The 13619-nt window shown below is 34.0% G+C and overlaps 1 protein-coding gene across 6 annotated transcripts in view; it reads right to left on the bottom strand.

Annotated features, from left to right (window-relative positions):
* The window catches only part of Col19a1 (collagen type XIX alpha 1 chain), a 319421-nt gene that overhangs the window by 256887 nt on the left and 48915 nt on the right, over nt 1-13619 (bottom strand). For all 6 annotated transcript variants that reach the window (XM_048805612.1, XM_048805613.1, XM_048805614.1 and 3 more), the window contains exons 5-7: nt 8826-8949; nt 7094-7369; nt 2843-2923 (exon numbers count right to left, since the gene is read on the bottom strand). In XM_048805612.1, the coding sequence (XP_048661569.1) occupies nt 2843-2923; nt 7094-7369; nt 8826-8949 (481 nt within the window). The remainder of the gene's footprint in view (nt 1-2842; nt 2924-7093; nt 7370-8825; nt 8950-13619) is intronic.

Raw genomic sequence — 13619 nt, 5'->3', positions numbered from 1 at the left:
AAAGTTGGTGCATTTAAATGGTTTGTACATAACATCTCTAAAACTATACACCTCTATTTTCAAAATGTAGCATGTTTCTATTTACTAATAGTAGATGGTGATACTCTATCCCCCAAATAATCAGCATGAAAAAATATAGTCCTTGGTTATTCTTTCCCATAGTTGGGGTGAATTCCTAATTTATTTTCTACTCTAAAACTAATTCCCAAATTATTATTTTAAACAATTTTCATTTGCAATGTGTGAGGTCACGTCACAGCTTTTAATTACTAAAACACTCCATCAAATCCATCACTTATACTTCCTCAAACATTTTTTTTTTCCACTGGAATTCAAGTTGAAAATACATTGTTATGTAATGACATGCCACAGTGATTATTGGCCAAAAATACAATGTTTAGATACATAAAACCATTGTGCTGCTTCTCAAAGAATATTATTTTAAGAACTTGTACATTTTGAGCAACTAATAAAAAAAAGAAAGAAATTATTTAAGTAATGTTACATTGCTGGCATCAGGGTGAAAAAATAGCAAAGAAATATTTCGAAATGGAGGAAATTCTAAAAATGAAATAAAAGTACTTTTTTTTAAAAAAAAGTATAATTAATTTAAAAAACTTCTGGAAAATTAATGTCTTCAAGATTTATATGTGTGGCTCCAGGAAGTCTTGGTATTTCAAGTCTGCATATTGGCATTCTAAATTACCTTTTTAGATATTTATAGAAAGATATTTGGCTGGCTTTCATTTTACTTGAAATGAGAGCCATAAACTGGGTTGGAGTTGTGCTTTATACAACCAATTTACATAAGCAAAACATATAATATTTTTAAGACTAGCTATGCTTATCACTGAACTACATTCTTATTCCGCTACCCAAAAAACATGAGAGAAGTTACAAATATTTTTTAGTTACAAATTACTGATTACACTTTCATATAATTTTTCTTTGGCAAGCATAGAACTTCTAGGAAATCTAAAATATAAATAGAAAGCATTTTTCATTTTTCACTTTTTTTTGGTAAGTTTTTTAGAATTACTCCCTTTCAAATGCCTTTCCTGTAGCATTTGGCAAGTCACCAAATCAAGGAAATAATGCTTTGACTAACTTCTGTGAACAAAGCACTAGAAATAAAAAAGGTGAGTATAAAAAATAAAGCTTCCCTCTCTGAGTCTAAATTAAAAACAAATATGATTATATCTAATAACAAGATGGCACCTGTGACCATTACATCGAGAGAATTATCAAATTCCGTGCTTTCATTAGAATAAATTATAGGTATAAGAAAGTAATAGTTGTACAGTTAGGTTGGGAATATTTAGAATAAGAGGATAATGAAATGGACTTATATTTTGTTGCCAATAGATAATCACCTAAGATTTTGAGAAAAGATGAATAGACAGGGAAAGTATTCATATTTGTTAGCCCTGTTCATTAGCACAGTGTCTGAAAGATCTTTCTTTTTCTCCCTCCCTCCCCTCACCTCCCCTCCCCTCCTCCTCCTCCTCCTCCTCCTCCTCCTCCTCCTCCTCCTCCTCCTCCTCCTCCTCCACTTCCTCCTTCTTCTTTTTTTCAGTACTGGGGATTGAACCCAGGGTGCTCTACCACTGAGTCATATCCCTAACCCTTTCTTTATCCTTTCTTTATTTTTTAAATTTTGAGACAGGGTCTTGCTAAATTGCTGAGGCTGGCCTTAAATTTACAATCTTCTTGCCTCAGCCTCCAGAGTTGTTGGAATTAAAGGTGTGTACCACCATGACCAGCAGATTAGTGTTTTTGAATAATAAACATGTGTGAAGCAAGTAAATGAATATATACAGTAGTGATCCAGAGACTTAGTCTGGTCATCTACATGCCACCCTTGCCTTCCCCGCAAAAAGACAGGAAATGAAAAAGGCTATGACACAATGATAAAGTAAGTGTCCAGGCACAATGTTAAAATGGACTTTGTCAATAACAGGAAAAAGGATGATGAGAATGAAAAGTGTATCACAAAGGGAAAGCAGCTAGGATCGAATCTCCTTTAGAATAAAATGGTTGGACTGATTTATCTACTTTATTCTTCTTGTTTTCTCAAGTCCTGAAATATAATTAGTTATGTTTACATAGTGAGATTTGGATACTATGTCAAAATATATTTTCAAATTTGAAATGACAGAATCATTTTATATTTAAAAAATAATTAAAAAGGAAATTCTTCATTATACTAGTAACAGAAATACAATATATGAAATATTCTTTAAAGAAATAATTTTGTACTTTGGTATCATGGACTTCTTAATTTTAGGTAAATAAAACTGAGACTAGAATAAATGGTAAAATATGTTTTATCTGTGTTTCATAATTTCTGCCTAGAACCTATGGATTTTATACTATATTGGTATACTATATAGGTCAGAGTTGAGATGCATTTTTAGGATGTCACAATTTAAATCTTTCTTGGCAGTTATGCCTAGTATTCAAAATGAGTGCAAGAATGTTAAATACAGCCAGGATGGGTGGAGCTAGTGAGAACAAAGTCTGATCACAGATTTAAATCTTTGTAAAGGGAAAATGATGGCACTACTATCAGAACACGGTTTTGGGAAAAGGCATAACTCTTATTCAAGTGATGTTGTCTAAAGTGGGGGCATATCATCCCCAAAATTCAGTGTGGAATTCTGGGGTTAAAACTTTGAAAACTGTGGAAAAGCACTAAGAAGGCTTCCACACCTAGAATACATTAGTCCCATGGCTTCAATTGAAGATACCAGGCACTGCCCTATGTTTGGACCATATAGATTATGCAACTAAAAGATAATTGGCCTTCTTCATTCTTCACATACTGAGAAAATTAACTTACCTTAGTAGCTGATATTTCACAACATGTTTCTTGAGTTATGAAGTTTGCATTACAGTAGATTTTAAGTTGGTGAAGTTCAATCTATTAAAACAATTAGTAGTAAGACATCATTAATATTTTTGAGAATTGCATCTAGGCAGCCAATAACTACATTAATTTAACTGAAAAGAAAAAGGAATAAATTGCTGGTAGATATTTTTATTTAATTTAGGATTCGTTATTTCATGGATCACTTGGAAAATAGAGTCAGATATACAGGCAGATCTATAGATAAAGGAAATCAGGTAATGAAATTAATTGCAAACCTTGGCTAACTTTTTCCAACAATAAAAAAGTGTTTAATTAAAGAGAGGGGTTGGTAGGCACTACAATGAAGTATGTGCACAATATGAGGACATTTCAATGTAATAATTGGAGAAAAAATGAGGTCTGAGGTGTGAGTAGGTGATGGAAAGGCTTTATCTATAGTTCCAGACCTCTTATTTGAGGTACTGAAATAGTTGCACTGTTTTATCTATGTTTCATAAATTCTGCCTAGAACCTATGGATTTTATACTATATTGGTATAATTCTAAGGAAGACTCACTATCTTTTTAGAAAAATAATTGATTCTTTTGCTCCACAGATTCACTTTTAGTTTTTCTAGGTATTTGAACATGAAATTGGAAGCAGAACAAGTAAAGTATAATCTTGACTTTAACTGAAAGATCAACTGACTGTCTAAGAAAAATAATACTGGTGGGAAAAAAAACAGTATACTAAATGCTTAAATAGGATGAACTCCTTAAGCACTGACATATTATATTAAATAATGCTTTATATGAGTAGGTATTTATGGGGACCTTCAAATTAGACTGTGGTTGGATATTTATGAATTTAATCAATAATTCTATGATGATTTGATTATAATATGGATTAGGAATCTTAACCCTTCCTTCTTCCTTTCTCCTCTCTCTCTACCTTGCTCTCTTTGTATTTCCCAATGTAATAGAGCTAGATTATGCATTGCTTTGAGGTCAATCAATAATTACTTTATATAGAAAGACTAAATTGTAAAGTTATGATCCTATCATAATAGAAGGCAGACATCTTTCATTAATTATGAAACTTTAAAAAATAAAATAAAAAATAAAAATGGAAAAAAAATCTGTAACTTTTACTCTGCACTGAGATGAACAAAATCAAAATCAGTTTAGCTTCAAGGAAGCATTAGGAACTCCAAACATGTGTGGAATAATGAATAGTCTAAGATTTGTAGATAATGCAAAATTCTGAGTTTAAATAAAATTTAATGATTTTTTGTGGCCTGGGGATTGAACTCAGGGGCACTCAACCACTGAGCTACATCCCCAGCCCTATTTTATATTTTATTTAGACATAGGGTCTCACTGAGTTACTAAGCACCTCGCCATTACCCAGGCTGGCTCTGAACTTGTGATCCTCCTGCCTCAGCCTCCAGAGCTGCTGGGATTACAGGTGTGCACCACCGTGCCCAGCTGGCTAATGATTTATTTTCAATAACTTTTTGCAAGGTTACCAAGGCTAACTTTTATTTGTAAAAATATAATAAGCCCACTGTTTTCCATAGTCTAATGAAATACTGACAGTAACATATAAGTTATGTAGAATGAGGAATGGGGATTCCATTTAATTAATATTGTTCTTAGTGAAAACTCATCATCAACATTGTTATCAAAATGGACAAGAAATATTGAATTCTTATTATGTGCCATCCACTGTGCTAGGCCTGAATATGAATTATTTTACCTAACTAAAGATTGATTATCATTTTTCGAAGGACTGGAACTTAATCAAGTAACTATGACATTGAAACTACAATCAACTCTGTCTTTTTTATTCATTTAATATCTTATAATTCCTCACTGATACAGTGCTTTAGAAAGAGAATGTGTAAGACTAAATTATAGATTGACTCTTGTCAAAGTGAAGATTTATTTTAAAAAATCTTTTTTGTATTATCCTCATCACCTCTTTCCCATAAAAGCACAAGCATCTGAATAAATAAAACATCGTCATACTCCAACAGGTCTTATGAATCAGAGAACTTGCATAGAGATGAGGGAAAAAATAGTCCATTTGGAGCTTTAGTAGGAGCAGAAATCTTAATACACACACACACACACACACACACACACACACACACATTTTGCTTGGTTGTTTAGTTCAGTGACAATCTCATGATATGCCTTCAATTTCATCCTCAACTAATGAGACCACATTACAGTATGAAATCCCCACACAGTAGTAGTGAAAGCACTCTTTAGTAGTACCATAATTTTGACATTACTTTTATAAGGACATGCCTGATATATTCTTCAGCCTTATGTTCTGGGGTCAATTCTGTCATCAGGTGAGAAGTTAATGAGACACAGGACACTTAATCTTCAGAAGTTTAGCTCAAAGACCAGTTACCACTAGCCATAACTCACTCCTCTCTTCTGCTGCCCCTCTTCCCACAAATTTATCTCTGTTCTTTGGTTCTTTCAGATCCTCTGGAAACAGAACCCACTTTGCTCTTCCTAATCTGGAGAGAAATCTATTTTCTTCCCTTGTGATTAAACTCATAGTCTCCTGATTACCTGCGGGTCCCCATTCCCTGTTTTGCCTTGGACAGTCTTTTCTGAAAGGTCTGTCTAGTACTATTTTTATTGTGATTAATAATATTAGCAGTTCTAGCCACCATTTACTGACATATTTTAATCATTCTGTTGAACTTTGATATTTCTTTTTTTTTGAACTTTGATATTTCAAGATCCCAAAGATTAGTGTTTTCCTTTTTCATCTTCTTATGGTAGGGCTGAATGCCATGTCTAGTCCTGACTAGATAAATGAATTTATAGAGAACTGACCACACATTAGGCACTACTGCATAGACACAATACAACTAGCAACTCCATCATCTCTGTTTTATAATTGAAGATATTGAGGCTCAGAAGAATGTGTTAAAATCTCATCTGTCTGAGCCTCAAACCGCTCATTCTCCCTGTTGCCATCATGGCCTGTCCTCAGAATGGGTGGCCTCTGCTCTGACCTGTTTTGATGTTCATCTCTGTTCCCTGGTTATGACATTCTAACTGATTTGCTCACTTACTGTCTCTGAGAGAAAAGACTTCAAAAATAATAGTTTATTGAGTATTTATAATTATACACACACACGCACACATATATGCATATATGTATGCATGTATATGGTGCATGCATATATTATATATAATAGTGCATATATTCATACACACACTCACACACTTCCAGACGGTCCTTTAGAAATAAGCTTGCCAAATATGTATTTGTATAAAGCTGTATTTTTGAAATAAAATCAAACTGTCAAGTACTTTGTGTTAACAGGAATGGCATTCCTACTGGTAATCAGCAGTTGGAATTTTAGGGACTTTCCTACTATCAAATATAGTAGCCATCAAATTTAGATATATCTCACTTTTTTAAAGATCATAGGCCTCTCTTTCTAGGGAAATCAATAATAAATCTATATCATCTTAGCTTCAGAAGTAATTTTAAAGGAACTCTTCATCTGAAAGAGTTTTTCTAGCCAATTTTTCTCATCCAAATGACCTACTGATGCATTCAGCGATTGTATTTCAGTCTAAAAGAACCCTGAAAAACCATTATAAGCTTATAAAAAGTAGTCTGTAATACAAAGCAATTGCTATTGTGAGGGTGAATAAATAGCCTATTGTTCTTGAGTGAAAAGACCAGATAATCTGGAACCAGTTAATTTAAAGTTCATCTTTTCCCAATCCTTTCTATTCAAAACATATGGACTTAGACCAAACTCACATTTTGTGTACTATTTTCAATTTTTAATAAAGTTTACTTTTAATAATCTTATTTTTTTAAGTGAGAGAGAGAATTTTTTTAATATTTATTTTTTAGTTTTCAGCCGACACAACATCTTTGTTTGCATGCGATGCTGAGGATCGAACCCAGGCCACACGCATGCCAGGCGAGCCACATCCCCAGCCCAATAATCTTATGTTTAAGGCATGCCCAAATTCTTTTAAATTCACTGACTAGAGAAAATGGGTGAAAATAGCAGATAATATGTATGAAAATAAAGCTGGAAAGAAATAATTTCATATATCAGTGGGCAATTAAACAGTGATAAGAAGCAGGTCCGTTACGTTACATAGTAATCAGAGGGAGACATTTTTCCATAAGATAATTTTTACTTGAAAATGGTGCTAATTCTCCTTCACAACCACCACGACTTACGTCCACAGGCTTGCCATCAGCAGCTCGTGCCACCAGAACTGTCCTCCCATGAAAATCCACAGTGTCCTTCGCATCAGTCTGCCGGCTTGCAATTAAACTGCAATCCACATAGAGTGAAAGGACCTGGGATTGTATGCTGAAGCCAAGTTTATGCCACTGACGGTCAAACAAAAGACGGAGTTCCCGATTTTTAAAAATGTAATTCAACATGTCTCCCCCAGCAGCTCGGAACATAAACTCTACCACCTTCTTTCCACCGTCAATTATGACAGAAATCTGAAAAAAAAAATGCAAATTATTTTTGAATGTTCTAAAAATCAATGTTCAAAATTATTAAAGCACCCAAGTATAATCTCAAGATGCTTGTTAATATATGATGTATTTAGTAAAATACTTTAGATGACACCTGTGCCTACCAGATTTTTAATAAAAAACAAAAGTAAACACTTGCTTCAAAATTGAGTTTGACATGGGCTATCCAGTGAATGTAATATACTCTTTCTTGAGAGAACATCTAAGAGTGGGTATGTGTCTATAAATTCATAACTGTATTGTATGTTTTATACTTATAAGTAAAAGTATAAATTTACCTAAAATATAAGGTTTACATTTTAGAGCATACTGTATAGATTATATACTTTATCTAAATATAAGCTTATATATAATTTATTGTTTTGTGTGAATAATTCAAGAATTCAAGGTTACCAATTTAGTGAGAATATGATTATTTATCTTTTGCATGGATGTTGAGATCTACTTCTTTAATTTTTGATAATTTGCATGACAAAAAAATATGTGTGAAGAACATACTGTCCTCCCTCCCTCTATCTTCTTATTCCACTGATTTCCCAACCAATGTTGCCATTGATATTTTGATTAGTGCATTATATGACTCATTGTGATTTATTTTTAAATAGATATAGCATAATTTGGTAATTTTATTCCCGATGCCCATCCTTCCCCCACCCCCGATCTCTTTTCTCAAATTTATTGATCTTTCCATTTTCATGAGATGCCCCTCACCCCTTTTTTCATCTCTTTAGTTTCTGCACATGAGAGAAAATAGTTGAGCCTCAATTTTCTGAGTTTGGCTTAATTACTTAGCATGATAGTCTCTAATTCCATCCATTTATCTACAAATGACATAATTTCATCCTTCTTTAAGGTTTCATTGTGTATATATAGCACAATTTCTTTATCCATTCATCTACTGAAGGACACCTAGGCTGGTTCCATAACTTGGCTATTGTGAATTATGTGGCTATTAACATTGGTATGAATGCATCATTATAGTATGCTGATTTTAGATCTTTCAGATAAATACCAAAGAGCAGAAGAACAGCTGGAGTATATGGTGGTCCCATTCCTAGTCTTTTAAGGAATCAAAAAATCACTTTAAAAATAATACATAATATCAGAGTTGATAGAAGATAAAGAAATTATTAGGGAAGTGGTGTTAATCAATGAAAGTTGCAAAGGACAGCAGTTTCAGCTTCTTCAGACAAAATATGGATATCAGAGTTAAAAAGAATCCTGTCTCACCCACAAGACTATCACATTATAGATCTGAGCAAGCCTATCCTAATTATAAAACTTGTAATTGCCTCTTGATAACTCCTGAAAAAGAATATTTGGATACTATATCAGTTCCCAAATTTGGGCATGCAGTTCAAAGACACACCTGGTCTGGCACACAACAGAATTAACAGACACAACTCTCATGGCATCTTACCTGTGGCATATTTTTCTGGTTTAAAACCTGCCACAGAAACCACCGCTCCTTTTTGGTGTTTCTTCGTACACGAAACACAGCTGCTACAGAGAACTCCTCAGGAAGGCCTTTAGGAAATATCTTACTGTGGGAGAAAAAGAAAGAGCTATTGTGGGGAGACTGAAGATGGCAAGGACAGAGAAAAAAAGTATGAAGTTCCTTGCACCATAGTATCTCAGTCATAGTTTTCTTAATGAGTTTATAATTTATTATTCAATTTGCCCTAATCTATTGAATGGAAATATGGAAGCAGCCATGACTATATTTCCTATGATATTTTTATCTAATTCTCTCCCTTTTTGTAATCAACTGGTATGATGTAGCTAAAGCTTGAGGCATATAAACACAAGTGGACAGGCTATAGAACTATGTTGCTATATTTTCTTAGACATTGAGATGTCCCAACATAGGAAAATCTCAGAATTCACTGCAGTCTAACAAATAGTAGCCCTTTACCAGCACATAAATAATATTTCTTGATTTTGTTGGTAGAGATGTATACAGAGAATTTCAAAGAATACTAAATAAGTAAATGCATATTTTTCAAGTGAATTTTATCTCATTAAACTCTTGCAAATGAGTTCCTAATACAGATTTTCTGGTGTTAATTTAAGATGCTATTAAATACAATAAAGAAATTTTAGTTTTATTTTTTATTTAAGAAAATTTTCTAGGTAGCAAAAATCTAAAGACAGTTCACATATTCTACCTCAATCTTGCTTCAAAATACTGGTTTCATTAAAATCATGATGAAACTTAGACAAAAATTTCACAACAAACATATCTTGAATTTAGCATTAATTAGCACATGAGAAACATATTTCTCTATGCTGATTTTAAAACTTATTCCCAGTATATTTGAAAACTCTGCAAAATAGGAATTCTGCTTTTCTTAAAAAGAATAGTAAGTAATCATCCTCTTAAAGACATACATGTAAGTTTTATATATAAATAAAATGCCATACATTGTGATGGTAACTACTAACTTCGATCTACTGAAATTGACAGTTATTGAAACTGACAAACTGTCACAGAGAATACTGAAATTTTCTTTTTACTCTCTGCATTCTCTAATGCAGTCACAAAGTCACATGTGGTAGGGAAATCAGGAAATAATGTGAAAAAGCTGTCATTGTCCAAAATTCTTATTCAGTTGGTTAAACACACACATGTATGTATTTACATGTGTGCACACACACACATATATATATGCATGCTTATGAATGTGTGTGTGGAGAGAGAAAAAGATCAAGTGGTTAACTTAGGATGGTTTGATTTACAATATTTTGACTTTATGATAGCGTAAAAGTAATATACATTCAGTAGAAATCATATTATGTCAAATGTCAAATTCTGATCTTTTCTGGGCTAGAGATGTGTCATACACCATGCTATATACTATACTATCTTTTGATACCAAGTATCAGCAAGGGGCCATTCCAGTCAGCCACGTGATCAGGAAGGTAAACAAATGATACTCTGTGGTGTATTGTGTTGCTAAACTGTGATGTGTGGTAGATTAAGTGTATTAAAGACATTTTGGCCTGCAACATTTTCAACTTAACCAAGAGTATCCCTGTGTGTATAAGTACAATTATATACACTCTAGTTTTATCTTTTCTTGAAAATTTATGCAACTACATTATGATAGCCCTTCTTAAGTAAGTAAAAAATTAGCAAATAATTTATTTTCATCAAATCCATCAAAATGAAAGTGTCAAAAATGGAATTTGCTATGAAATGTCAATAGTAATAAAATAAATTTCACTAGTGACAATTACTACATTGATTTAAGTAACATTGCTTATTTAAACAAAACAATATACCTAGCCTTTGGTGCCTATAATTTCTGTTTGACACTGAAGACAAACCTAAAAGATGGGTACATGTGGTGATAAGAGGCAACACCAAACATATTTTCAACTTGAAATTTTGAACAGCTTAGTTATAGCAAAATTACTTTTAAAGGAAAGCTCAAGCCCCACAGGTGTTCTTATTACATGCAATAATAGCCTGTGGCTCCACTTCACTTCCAATTTCTTGCCTCTGTTCTGCCACTTTCTACATTGAAGCTCTTGGGATCTGAATGCCATCTCCAGTGTTCTTGAATTTGACAATGTGTGATTCTGGGCATTATTATTTTCATTTACTGTATTGAACACATCTTTTAATATAGATTGTACATTAACAAGAATTTCTTCTATTATTTTCTTCATGACATTTTCTCTTATCCCCCTTTTTAAGGAACTCCATTTCTAGATACCTGCTTAACTACTGTACAATCTATCTAGTGTTCTTACCCTTTTTCTTATATTTTTACATCTTCTAATTTTACTCTACTTGGAGGGATATTTCTGATTGTCTAATCTTTGTACTCAACATCAATTTGACTGATATAGAAATATATTCAATATTCTATTTGGCTATTTTCTTCAAAATATCCTGTGGTATCTGTTTATCAATTACATATAAGTCTTTTTCTCTGCTCCTTTGCATATCTCTATTTCATCTGTGTTAGTTTTTCCTTTATGACAATTTGGCCTCTGTCTTCCATTTGGAAGCTGTACTCTATAATTTCTGGTGAAATTATAGAGGCTACTCATATTTAAGAATGAAGCACTGATTGTGAATGTGTATGCTGGCATGGTATGTTGACAAGCAAGCTTCATTGTATAGATGATAACTGATAGATCCCATAAAGGGCTCATCAAATGTTAATACAGGGTGATTATTTCAATACTTGGTTCATCCAAAGAATTCTTCTATTTACTTTTGGTAAGTGGAATCTACCTGACCACAGGCATTCTAGAAGCAGTAGTATATGAAGTAGCCCTATAGGTCACCACGAACAAACTCTTCCCTCCTGTTTTTGATGTCAACCTTATTCCTTCCCTTGCTATCCTGTTTAACTTCAGTCTGGCTTAATTTCTCCAGCTAATAAACTTCTTGCCTCCTGTCTGGCTACATGAGAAAGGAGGAGATAATATGGAGCCTCATGCTCTTATGCTCAACACACACACACACACACACACACACACACACACCCCTTACTGGCTTCTGAAGAGCCTATTTCCTGCTTATCAAGATTCTCAGGAGTCCAGTGAGGAAGACTCATTTCTCACCAGCATTCCCAGCACTGCAACACTTCAGTTCTAGCCTTTTTCTGTTGCATGAGCCATATTCCCTGTCTTCCACTGCTTTCTGTTTTCTACAACATATTGTGATATTTTTCTGTTGTTTCATATTCTATTCTCTACTCATTTTGTGTTTTAATCTTTAATTTGTCCCTTTCCAAGGGTTCCTTTATCTTGATTTACTACAGATAAAACTTCATCTGACCTTGTGACACCACTGTTATCTTCCCATCTACCCACAAAGCTTTTCAAATGAGCACTGAATAGCTACATCTTCACCAGCCATTCAGTCCTTAATGTTCCCCTCCTGTATTCTGAAAGCATATCCAATCAGATAATCTCTCAGTTTTAATCCTTGACCCCCTCACTCTTTCTGCAGGTGTTAACACTACAGACATCTTCTTCACTCATATAAAATAACATTCACAACAATAGCTCTAGGGCCCAGCAAGGAAATTTGAATTGTAAACTCCCTGATTTCTTTGCTTAACCTACTCACCTTTTGTTCCCATCATTTAGAATAAGGTATGTACCCAATTACTTAAATAACCACGAAGTAAACTGAGTTCAGCATTGTGTGTGTGTGTAGTGTGTGTGTGTGTGTGTGTGTGTGTGTGTGTGTCTATGTGTTTGGGTAGGAGATTGAACCCAGAGGTATTTAACCACTGAGCTACATCCCCAGACCTTTTTATTTTTTATTCTGAGACAGAGTCTTATTGAGTTGCTTAGGGCCTCACTAAGTTGTTGAGGCTAGTTTGAACTTGTGATCTTCCTGCTTCAGCCTCCTGGGCTGCTAGGATTGTAGGTGTGGGCCACTGTGCCCCATAAGTTCAGCATTTTTAAAGATATAAACACATGGTTTTATTTCACTCCCCTTTTAGCACTTCTATGAGAAAAACATAGAACAAGTGAGTTAATAATAGCAACTGACACTGGTACTCATGTAGAGGACACATGTGGGGACTGTGGGAAACTGAGAGCCCAGCCCATCTACAGGGGTAGCTACTCTGTAGTACCAGCCAACTGTTACCATATGGGAATGTGGAGTCAGTGTTGCCAGATCATCCCATTTTTTCATAAGAAGCCCAAAATCGAGATTTTTATCTGTCAAGTTTTGAGCTTTAAATTTGGTTGATTAATGCAAGTTTATGAAAAACATTGTCCAAACCAACATGGAGAAGCCAAATAAAACCAGTGACTGCTATTTGGCACCCTTGGATTTATTTTTTATTTTTATTTTCTTAATTTTTTATTGTTGGTTGTCCAAAACATTACATAGTTCTTGACATATCATATTTCACACTTTGATTCAAGTGGGTTATGAACTCCCATTTTTACCCCGTACACAGATTGCAGAATCACATCAGTTACACATCCATTGATTTTCATGTTGCCATACAAGTGTCTGTTGTATTCTGCTGCCTTTCCTATCCTCTACTATCCCCCCTCCCCTCCCCTCCCCTCTTCTCTCTCTACCCCCTCTACTGTCATTCATTTCTCCCCCTTGTATTATTTTTCACTTTCCCCTCACTTCCTCTTGTATGTAATTTTGTATAACCCTGAGGGTCTCCTTCCATTTCCATGCAATTTCCCTTCTCTCTCCCTTTCCCTCCCACCTCTC

Source organism: Marmota marmota, unplaced genomic scaffold (genome assembly GCF_001458135.2).
Source record: "Marmota marmota marmota unplaced genomic scaffold, marMar, whole genome shotgun sequence".
Classification (NCBI taxonomy): domain Eukaryota; kingdom Metazoa; phylum Chordata; class Mammalia; order Rodentia; family Sciuridae; genus Marmota; species Marmota marmota.
Note: the sequence above shows the minus strand (reverse complement) of the source record. Positions and strands in the feature narration are given on the sequence as shown.